The following is an 11,771-nucleotide window of genomic DNA, read 5'->3' on the forward strand; positions in this document are numbered from 1 at the left end:
CTGTCATTATTTCTAGCTCACCAACACAGCTACTGAATTGCCTGGGAGAACAGAAGAGAAAGGACTTTGGAGAACAGATTGAATGCAACAGGAAACTTTGCCATGGTGCCAGGCCATTCTGATGGCTCAATATATGACTTATTGAAAGCAAAGGTTTTTTTGTTTTGTTTTGTTTTCTTTTTGTTTTAGGTATTATTATTCTTAATCTAGAGAAGAAGCCCAGAAGACAAGTGCATGAATCTCCAGAAACAAAACATATCAGTGTAAGGGGCATCTTCCTGCCACTGCTCTTTGGAGAGGAGAAAGCCAGCAACCATTACAAACTCTAGCACAAGCCATTATGTTCAGCTGTTTGTGCAGCAAAATGGAATACTTTTTGTCCTCTTTTTTTTTGCCACTGATTTTGCAGATACAGTCCTTGTGTGTTGATGCAGGCTGTGATACTGCAGCCATTCGTGCCCCTCCTCTCTCATTTGCTGAGGTTTTTAGAACATCAACTTACACAGATCCAGCTGGGATGATTCTCACTGCCCCTCGCACAGCCCATGTCACACACCCATCTGATCTGCTGTGTGCAGGTCTCCACTTGTGTAACGTGAAATGAGCTGCCTGCCTGAAGAACAGCTCAGGCTTTGCTTAGAGCTGCCGCCAATATATTTTCTCCTGGATAAGAAGATCCTTTTGGCCACTGCTAGGCACTCTGTCAGCCTAACGTCAGCATGACCAGCACTGACCTGAGACTTTCCCTGCACCCTCTGTATGGGGTTTTCATCAACAAGTTGCTGGTATAACAGCAGCAGCCTCCTGCTCAGCCTGCAGCTAACGGTGTGGAAGATACAGCAAACGGCTTGGCTTTGGATGAAAACAGCATCTGCAGGAAAAAGTATCTTTTTTTTACAATATTAGCTGATACAGCAGGAAAACAAAGCAGTGAGGCCGGAGGCACTCATAGCACAACAGCTGGAGCCATGCTCAATCTACCTTGTGGCCCCAGCAGCAACACTGCATCACCAGAGCCTGAGAATACCCGTCCCTTTGTTTCCGATTCACACTACTCTTTAGCACACACACCAGCCTCTTAATGGAGCTGGAGAGGACAACAGCAACCGTGTTCCTGCTTGACCAGCACTAGCAAAGAATGCCCTGTCAACTGTACCCTGCTCTAAAAACACTCAGGCAGGAGATGGCTGAAGCTGCAGCACCCTCCCACTCACCCTCCAACTTGCACCCCAGCACGCAGCCATGCTCACAACACCGCTGCCAAACCACGAGCTGCCAGCAGCGAGCATTTGCAGTTCTTCAAGAAGTAGCAGAGAAGTAAATGTTCGTTTGAAAAACTAACATTTTAACATACTCAAAAATCACATTCCCTTGGATCTTAAGAAAGCAATTAATCCAAAACTCTCTTAGAATCCCCTTTGATAACCGAAGAAGAAAAAGTGAGAGACATCAAGTTTTCATGTATTTTATTTACAAGCCACACGATACATTTATATACAAATGGCTTAAAATAACGAAGGGTAAGCAAGCTGAAGCATAACAGTTTGATTATTTTAAATTACGTTTTCTTGAAATAACTCCTGCAATAAAGTATTCTTCACCCTGATAAGCAAAAGTTAGTTCGACTTTAACCCAAGGTCATCTCAGTTTTAAATACAGAACTTGTATCACTTTTCTGTGATTCTTTATCTTCTTAACACACTCATGTATGAAGAACATCCCACAACCATCAAGAAGGGAAACAGCCAAATTTCCTCCTATACAAACCCTGTAACATCAGACTGGAGAAATGCTGCATGTAAAATGCTTGTGCATTTCGTTAACTAAGAGAATGCAAGAACTACATGAGACTTCCTCTCTTGGAAACAGAATTCATGGTCTGAAATTCAGTTTGCCCACAGACAAGAGGTATCGGGTATCCTCGCTGTCAGTGACCAAATGGGCCCTACTGCAACTGCACCACACCAGAACTATCCTGCAGCAGGGACCAGCAGGAGGGCAGAGCTCCAAACCCTGGAGAGCTCAACACTGCGGCACTCGGCGCCTCTGCTGTCACTGCTGTGGCAAGAAGAAAATTCAACATAGACTTGTTTTGTAGAAAAATACAGAAATTTGCCATTTAATTTCCACCCACCTCCCCAGGGACATTAACACTTAAAGACACGTATTTTTTACATCCCTTCCCAAACACCATTCCTTCTTCTGTTTCAGGTAACAACTAGCAATCCATGATAGAAGTCAGTTCCTTTCCCTTTGGCCGATTTTAAGTGTTCTAGCACTCTAAGCCTCTTAAGTCACATCCACAGCAGTCCAGTAGCACTCACATTTCTCCTCTTGGTATGGCTAATGACTGCTCAATATAAATAATGAACACTTGCTACTCCACAGTCCATGGTTACAGTACTTTGCTATGTTTTAGAAACACAAACACACAACACTTACTTTTTGATGTGGTGTCCAGGTCTCTGTAGCACACTTTGGAATTGCAGCACAGAAAATGTAAACCCAAAGGAAGGTGGGAAAGTAACAAAAAGCCACGGGCTCCACAGAAAATCACGCGGCTTTCAGAATGCCTGCTACTGTGGCAGAACGCAACGGCCACGCCAAGCCAAATGTTGCACTAGCACTGACTCACTCTGCGCTAAGTGACATTTGTTCAAAACGGTCAAATTCTGAACTGATGTAAGCACCTCATAATATGGTACAGAAAAGAAATGTTGATAAATCACATGCAGGGCCAGCACAACCAAAGGTGGGCAGCCCTTAGGCCTGGCCAGCTCCTAGACCAGGCCCAGACCAGGGGAAGCCAGGCAGATCCCCAGGCTGCAGAGAAGACAGCAGCCTCCTTCTCCAGCCATCACCCCATGCTGAATGTCCCCCTGTGCTACACCAGCACCGCTATACCAGGCAAATAGTCTTCGGTCACAGGCTAGTAATCCTTAAACAGAATTTGGGGAACTTTGCATCTGTAACAGTGTACAAGTTTTGTTTTAGATCCATCTGGAAGTCAGCTGTCTACTCCATCTCCTTTGTATCCATCACAGCCACAGTTAGTTACCTAGCTTTGTTTTTACATTTGAAGACTAAATTCCATCTCAGCAGAACAATGCAGCAGCAGAGTGATGCCAGCCAGCAATGGCACTGCACTGCCTCTCCTTCGCTTACAGACCGACAGCTCTGCATTAAATGAACTAAAATAACCTAATCTTTACCTCCGGGAAAGATGTAGGAGACATTATAACTGCTTTACATTTTTGTACTGAAAGTCAAACCACGTAGTCCTCCTTGAAATCTACCTTCCATTTTAACTTGTCCGCTTTTTCTTTTTCACATTGGAAGTGCAGTAGAGTAACACTAGATCCCATGTTTCTAGTGAAAACAATGGTCTAAGAGCTTTAAAAGTCTTGCTTGACTCAAAAAACAACACAAAAAAAAAAAAAAAACCAAACAAAAAACAAAAAACCAACAAACCTGTCTGAACCTCCTAGGAATTTTTTTCTATCAATTAGTAAACAGAAAAGCCCCAGCTGACACTGTCTGTACCTAAATGAGAATAATGATTTCTGCCTTTAAAATGCAACTGGCAGAAAAATGTTACTGGGGTGTCCTTATTCAAGGAAACCTACCTAGTGCACCGCCACTGTCAAGCTGTGGTTTTCCTAAAGCACACGGCCACAAGCGTTTGTTCCTCACTGTCTGGGTTGATTTTGTTTTCAGAGGGCAGGATTCCCTTCTGTGCCTAGTGAAGGCAGCTGCTGGGCTTACAGGGACGTCTCCATCTCCCATCTGCCAGATCCTCACTCTATGTAAATCAGCACAGTGACTTTCTCCATGCTCTGCAACGTGGTACTTGGCCATAAACAAGAACCAGGTTTTTAAATTAAAACAAAACATCAACAGCTTTGGCTTCTATTCTGAAAGTCCAAAAAGTCATTGACAAGACTACATTTGAAATAGTGTAAGTAGAAATTTTACTTTTTAAAAAGTAATAATTAAACAGTTACATAAGGTACCGATTTGTCAACTGGATAATCAGTTGGAAAATTGTTTCCAATATGGGCTTTAAAAACATTCTTTTACGTACATGCAAAATATAACCATACCTCCTCTCTGCAGGAGAGGGACCACTTGTCATCACAGGAAAAAAAAACATGCTCGATGTAATGATGATTGAGGAGTGGCTCTTGGTTAATTAAGAGTTTTCACTACAGTTATTTCATCGGTTGTTCAGAAAGACTCAAATCCGACACTAGAATACTCGGTGGAATAGCAGATAAGAGGACCATTAGTTGGCACAATCAAGAGTTTACAGAATTAGAACTAGTGTAAAATGTTTGCTTTAAATACTGGTCACTGTCCTTTGTTTACTTCCGGTAATGCAGTAGTTGTTGTAAAAAGGAGATAGTGTCAGCTTTTCACATAACAGTAATTACTGCTGTTGACATTCGAGAGGAAAAACTTTTTCACCACTTGGAAAGGACATAAAAAGCATAGTTTATTTGGCAGAGGAAGTGAATCAATTACTACAACTTCAAAGCGGAGCTGAGGAAAAACTACGCTCTTCACTTTTCTCACTTTTGTAGCTTCTTACCAAGTTCAATTTGGAGATTATGACTTGATCAAGATAAGATTAGATGTCTAAATAACTGGTCCACATGAAGTAAACAACACAAGGTTATGACCTATTTGAGTTTCCTATTATTATCTGATCTTGTTAACTACCTAGGTTTCAGTTTAGCATTGATTTATAGAGTACTTCCAACTTTTGCAGACCTTAAGCTTACGTGTTAAGGCACTTACCATTCAAGTAAAACAGTTTATATATAAACAAGCCTGGGAGATGGAGAGAACATTTTACCAGAACATCCATTCTTTTTTTTTTTTTTTTTCCTTGGAAAGAAAAAAATTAACATTGACCAAATATTTATAAAATTTTGCATCAAGAGAAAGGTTGTTTTATTATCTGAAATGAGCACAAAGTACGCCTTCCACAATAACACTGAAAGCAGTGCAATGACTGACAGTGACCTTTGACTAAAGGTAGTTCTGTAAAAAGAAAAATACCGAACAAATCAGTGCCCTGCTTTGATTGTTGTAAAATTCTTTTTTTCTTTTTCTTTTTTTTTACATAAAAGTTGGTCCAAACTTACAAAAAAAAGCACAAATGTGCATAGTTCAGAAGATCTGAAAGAGTGCCGTAAAAAGCTGATGTCCCTAAATTTAGCATCCACTTAAAACTGCCAAAAAAAAAAAAAAAATTAAAATAAAATTCAGAACTAGTTTGTGAACATGTACAATCAATTTATCTATTTTTCAGACAGCATGAGTTTTAAGCATCTGTAATTTTTCCTACTGTATGCAAGACCCTTTTCCACATAAAAATAAAGCTGTTGAATTAATATTATTCAAGTCTGTTGAACTGCTGCTTTAAACCGCAGCTAGGAAAAAAAAAAAAAAAAAAAAAAGTTTTTCCAGATAAAAAAGATGTGCCTGAGGAAAAACAGATACTCAAAATGGTAATCCTCTGCCTCGCCCTCTCACTGCGGATGTACTAATGTGCCCCCTATATCCTTGGGAGTAGCCGGGTCCTTGTGCAGGAGATGTCCAGGTCTGTCCATGCATGTGGCTGATACCACCAGGGTTTTCCTGTAAGTTACTTCCATAGCTATAGTTGTGCATCTTAGTAGGCAACGAATGAGTACTCTCCGGCCCCACAGAAGCGTCCCTACTGTTCCCCAGGACTGAGATTGGGCCGTGGCTGTATTCAAACCTATGGTCTTTATCTCCGCTAAATAGCATGGGGCCAGTGTTGAGGTAAATGTCTCCATAACCAGTTACTGAGCTGGGAAAGGACTCTGAAAAAGCAGATGGAGGAGGGGCACCACCCGAGTGAGATGAAGCAGTACTGTAGTTATCCAAAGGCTGAATATCTGAGTTTCCAAGGAAGCTTCTTCGTTCTAGTGCTCCCGACGACCCACTTCCTATGCCATCGCTACCACCATAGTGAGCAGAGGAGAAGGTAGATGATCCAAAGTTGTCCTTGTAGTCTGGGCCTGCTACATAGGATTCTCTAGCCTGGTAATCCACACTCGTCTGTACGGGCTCCTCTGTTGTTGCCTGAGCTTGATGCTGAGCGAGCAGCTGCAGAAGCGCTGCTTTCACTCCTGCATGAGGATCTGTTCCTGAAGAGTTAGTTATAGGCAAATGCTGGTTCTCTGTCCGATAATCAAGGTCTTCGTCGGTGAGAGGTGGGGGCTCTGGGGGTTCTGGGGGACGCTGGTCTGGAGGCAGGATCCGAGGGCGTTCCTGTTCCGGCGTTCGGTTCAGGAGCCTCATCTCAGACTGCCTAGCCAAGTCCTCTTGACCTACGCAGATGAGAAATAAAAGCTTTGGAATAAAAGTATGCAATAACAACACCAGAATGGAAAGGTCTCTTTCCTAGAACATCAGAGAGGTTCATTATTTCAGTTAAGTTTTACTACTAGTTATTTTGGAGTAGGCAACAGTGCACTTGTCTTAAGAAAGTGACACAAGGTTCTCCTCACAGTAAGATTACCAAGCAAGCAAAGTTTAAGAAAAGTGGTACACATTCCTTAAAAAAATATATTCTGCAACAGAGAAACGCTAGAAGAGTGAACAAAAATATCTGCAAATGACACATATCAGAAAAGGTTTAAATTAACAGAAGATTCAGAGAGCTGCAAAACTTAAGGTTAAAAGCAAAATTAAAACAACCTTAACACCCTGCTGCAAAAAAACCCACTCCCAAGCCACTTCAGAAAATTTCAACAGCTGCAAACAGCACACATTAATAAGCCACGATTGATGAAATAGCAGTTCAAGATGGCCAAAAACAGAGCACTAAATATCAAGACGACTAAGGAAGTCACTACTATAATCCAGTGGAAGCATTCAGCCATGTGTGCTACTGACAATTATGGGCAACCAACTTCAGAATCTGCTGCTAAGAAATTGCTCTACTCAGCATTAAAAAAAACAACAAAAACAAACTAAAAAAAACAAGCAAGCAAACAAAACCCACAACCTTCAAATCAAAATAGGCTTTAACTAAACACACAGTCAAAATGGGTAAATTTGAGCTATGAAATCAATAGATGAGCCAGTCCTCTCCAACACCAGCACCACAAAATAAAACCCAAACTACCATAAAAAGCAATCAGGGAAACCATTTCATCAGAAAAAGTACAGGTGCTGTATACCTGTTAGAAGGACCATTTTTTGATGTCAGTATGGTACCTACTACAGTAAGCCCAGCCAGGCATTTACATTCTCAGCAAAAATCCCCAAACCAGCGAACAAAAAAAAACCAAAAAAAACCAAACACCAAAAAAACAACTAACAACACAAATGCAGCAGTTTGTGTTGTTATGCTTCAACAGTCACAATGCAAACAAATTAAGCAACAAAATTGCTGTAATAATCTCTCCTGTACTCACATAGACTGGTAATGTTAAGAGGTTAACTCTTTACCCCCAAACTAGCAGCCATCACAGCTCAAGATACCTGTTGCTTAGCAATAAAAGCCTTCAGTACCTGCAGGCGTATATAATGACTTGATCAGATGTGGGTAACCGGTTGCTGGAGATTCCATGTCGTCCCGGCTGAGAGATGCAGGAGTGGTGGGCTCTGGAGGCTGCCTGAGTTGTAACGACATTTCATTTCCTGATCCGTTTTCCTTCTCCTCCAACACCAAATCTTTTTGTTTTGTTTGCTGAGCCTTTATTAACTGGGACAACAGAACAGCAAATGCACTCTGTACAGCTGCCTGGGCAGCATCAGTTTCCACTTTAGGCTGACTCAGCTGAGCAGGTGGTACAGGAGGCTGCGTGACGGCCGGCTGTTTTAAGGACTCCTGTTCCGGTGGTGGTGGTGGAGGCGGCGGCGGCTGCTGCTGTTCTGACTGTTTTTCACCTGCTGACAAAATTCCAGCAGGAAGATTTATTTTATTTAGTTGCTGCTGAGTCTCTGGGTTTACCTTAATATTCAACACTTGGGCAAACTGTGCCAAACTAACACTTGTTTTAGACTGTAGCAGGTTTAGCAGGATTGCCACTTCATTCTGGTTTAACTGCTGTCCAGTGCTTGTTTTTGCTAAAGACAAAAAAGGTGTTTTTAAGAATTATACAGAATTTTCATATTTCAGAAACTCAAAATTAAGACAAATCTAGCATGGCTGTCACAGCTGGCAAAGCGTGGTTTTGGACAACACAGAAATGGAATGATTTTACAGATAAACTGCCTTTGGGGGAGTATCTATAGGAAATGGAATAGTAAGATCCAATATAAAGAAAGTGACTTCCAAGGGGCACACATGCACTTGGACAGATGAGATACATCAAGCTGAAGCTCAATTTTCCACAATACAACTAAGCTGGGGCTTAAGGCCACCTGCTTTAGGCAGCTGTAAGATTTCCAATCCCCACAAAATTTCCTATCCTTGACATATCACATCCCTCTGTTAAAAAGTGGCCATCTGCAAAACGCATTTCCAGTCACATTCTGGCCTGTCTAATTCAGCATCTGGATTCTAACACCTGCTCCAGTGACCAGGCTGTAGGTGACCCAGAAGCTAGCAGTATCAGTGCAAGAAAGCAAATGCTGAGCTTGAAGGACAAGTCAATATCAATGAGTAGCAGGAAAATGTAGGTTGATAAGGTACACTTGTTTGTTTGTTTTATATAACTGTGTTTATTTGACACAAGTAAGAGGAGATTGATGAAGGGGAAGATAAGAAAGTTAGTCAGAATACAGAAGTATTTTCTGAATTTCAAGCAGTCACTGCGTCAGTTTATTTTGAAAGAATTGAAGCTACACGCCCCACAACTAGATGGATCTTAAGAAAGAAGGTGGAAATTAAAATGGATATGTTTTTCTCCCAGTCTGTTTAACCCAAGTCAACATGAGCATATTCTTCCTTCCTGTTAATACACTAAGACATTCATTTCTGGCAGATTCAAAGCCACACCTGAGAAAAACAGTCACACAAAAAATTAAGTAGTTGCCTTGCAAGACTAAGAAGAGCACAGCTGGAAAGTGCTGCAAAACTCACAGCCAATTAATTACCCTACTTGTGGATGTACACCAGGATGCAAACACTACTCTGGAAGGTTCTAAGGACTTTAAAGATTTTATATGTCTAAAAACAAAAATAAAACCATCCTTTACTTAACAGTAGATAAAAACTACTATTTTTAATGCCTCGTACTGCTGGACTTCACCCAGCTGTCACGCTGAACAGTATTTTGTGATATCTGAGGATGGTATGCTCAAGAAGATAACAAAGTACATTCAAATTTCTCTCAGTTTGTCAGTGTGCAAATTCAGCAGAAAGTACCCCCAAAGGGTAACTAACCTACCTGTTACATACTCTTTGGCTAGTTTCAAGTCCATTCCAAGAACAAACTATACTCTGGGAAACCTATCAGTTTCTACCAGAACAAAATGAATGAGCTGTATGCAGTTCCTGTTAAATTATAAGATACAATAACCAGGGTTCTCAGTCATGAAGCATAACATCAGCAATTTATCTAGTTTTAACCTCTTTTTGGCACACACACAAAAAAAAAGCAACAGTTTTGTTTAAAGCATGCATTTTCCATTTGTACACTTAATCCTTTAGCATGCCTTATGGATGATTTTAACTAAGGTTTACCAGGATTTCAGGAAGAGCTGCACTTAATACAGAAAACACCTATATGCTGACCTGTCTAGGCTCCAATGAAGATTTCTTTTATACCTAGATATACTTTTCTACCCGATCATGGGCAAACAGTATTTTAGCTCTGAAAGGCTTCCTTCCCTTTTTTTTTTTTTTTAAATGTTTCGTTTTTATGTCTGATTAATACAGTAGGTCGGCAACATGCTAACTGCTACAGAAGCACAAGGAAAACTACTACTATCCACTGGGCTTTAAAACTCAGTTTTCATTTGTAGGGATAAAGTTGCAAGGGCTATAGAAAGACATCTTTGAAAATACAGCCAAAATATTAGTTCAGAGTGAGTGGCAAAAGCTCACAGCCAGCTTATCAGCTTGTAGTAAGAAACAGGATGAATAGGAACAAGAAGCAATAACCTGCAGTAAAAATACAATGAAAATATCAATATGTACATATTTAACGTTTATCTTTGCATAGTATATTTGGAGTTCTGCTCCATTGTTAAATGAAGAGTTGATTCAAGACAGCTAGTATTCAAGAACTACTATGCTCAGTGAACCATGTATTGATTTTCTGCAGATGAACATCTGTGTAAGTGTCATAGGATTTAAGGTCACTTTGCGCAATTAAAAATGGTCTAAACTAAACTTACCAGGTATGTATTCATTGCTGATCATCTCAACTGGTTTCCACATAAGGAGACCATTACTTTACTATTTATATTATTCTTCACTACATAAGCATCCAAGCAAGACATTTCAGTTAAGTTTCTGAATTACTGGTTGTGTAAGCTGCAGAGGTAGTTACTACTTTTTAATAAGTTATTTGGGTGGTTGGTTTGTTTTTGTTTGTTAGTTTATTGTTTCTTTTCTGAGTTGGTTTAGCGCAAACAGCTTGGAAACATGAAGGCTAAAGTGACATGCTGAGGTAATCTCTTCTATTTGAAGTCATGGCTGTTATAAAGTCTGCCTTCTTGCCAATTTTTCAGTACCAACATAGCTCCCCCAATCTATGAAGACTATGATGAACTTAGAGTATGAACAAACTAGTAGGATTACAGAAGATTTACTGGTGAGTAAGGGATAAAACCTCCTCAAAAATACAAAGCAAGATAGTTGCTCTGGCTTGATTTAAAAAAATAAATAATGTGAATAAAAAGTAATGCCTAGTTCCCAAAAATAAAGGCAAATCTTTTGTAACAAAGATTTAACTTACAATAATGTTCCCTCCTTCAAGAATCCAGGAGACGTAAATACTCTGAAAATAACACCTAAAATTTCTAAAGGTGCAATCCAAGCAGAAAGTAATTTTAAGAACTGAAAGTATTACTGACCAAGTGCTACACTAGAGTTGCCCTGAGTTTTGAGTTGGGAAGAAGTTTGCATGCCTTGTGGGGTGTTGGTTCTGCTCTCATCCATGCCTAGAGACAGATCCTTCCTAGGGACTTTAGTCACTGTTGCATCATCAGTCATGCCCATTTGCTTCTGTCTTCTGCGTTTTTTACTCCAGAGCTCATGGCAATCCTGCCACAAAGGAAGGCTGCAAAGAACAATTAGAGATCATCAGTTTTATACCAGATTTACAAAAAATGTTTTTTAACCACCGTGGTAAAATACACATTCAAATTATGCATTACACAGCATTTGAAAAGATTAACCTGCTGGAATTTAGAAATACACTGGGAAACATCCAAAGCCAGATACGTTTTCCTGGGTAAAATCTCTTTTTCAGTTGCCTATTTCACAAATGCAGATCTTTCTCGCAAAGAACAGGAACGTGCATCTTACTATGAGAATGTCACTTTCTTGCTTGTATAAGCACCACATCCGTGCAGTTACATTTGTTCACAGTAACAGATGTAGCTATCCAGTATTGGTAACTATACAGCATAGGCAACTAAAAAAGGGGAAAAAAAAATGTGGCAGGAATAAACAGTATTTAACACTAACAAATTTAGGTGGCTAGGAAGAACAAGGGATACCTCTAGTCCTTTAAGACAGATAAAAACAGGGGAAAAATATCTTCTACAGAACTCATCTGACATTAGTTCAGTCTTCTCATTATTATTCCTCCCTACAGGCATCCGAATTCGGA

At 40.2% G+C, this 11,771-nt stretch overlaps 2 protein-coding genes across 11 annotated transcripts in view; one reads left to right on the plus strand and one right to left on the minus strand.

Annotated features, from left to right (window-relative positions):
• MPLKIP (M-phase specific PLK1 interacting protein) overlaps nucleotides 1-5,404 on the plus strand; it is a 27,380-nt gene extending 21,976 nt beyond the window's left edge. The window contains exon 2 of the mRNA XM_085537642.1: nucleotides 190-5,404. Coding sequence (XP_085393768.1) covers nucleotides 190-210 — 21 coding nt within the window. The 3' untranslated portion in view covers nucleotides 211-5,404. The remainder of the gene's footprint in view (nucleotides 1-189) is intronic.
• The window catches only part of CDK13 (cyclin dependent kinase 13), a 58,482-nt gene continuing 48,160 nt past the window's right edge, over nucleotides 1,450-11,771 (minus strand). For 3 of the 10 annotated variants that reach the window (XM_015854951.3, XM_085537613.1, XM_085537611.1), the window contains 3 exons: nucleotides 11,011-11,216; nucleotides 7,555-8,112; nucleotides 1,450-6,365 (listed from right to left, as the gene is read on the minus strand). In XM_015854951.3, coding sequence (XP_015710437.2) covers nucleotides 5,509-6,365; nucleotides 7,555-8,112; nucleotides 11,011-11,216 — 1,621 coding nt within the window. In that variant the 3' untranslated portion in view covers nucleotides 1,450-5,508. Of the gene's footprint in view, nucleotides 6,366-7,554; nucleotides 8,113-10,892; nucleotides 11,217-11,771 lie in introns of those variants that run through there. The other 7 variants (XM_085537616.1, XM_085537615.1, XM_085537618.1 and 4 more) reach the window with 6 other exon arrangements.

This window comes from Coturnix japonica, chromosome 2 (genome assembly GCF_054131305.1).
Source record: "Coturnix japonica strain WE chromosome 2, WE-NBRP24, whole genome shotgun sequence".
Lineage (NCBI taxonomy): Eukaryota > Metazoa > Chordata > Aves > Galliformes > Phasianidae > Coturnix > Coturnix japonica.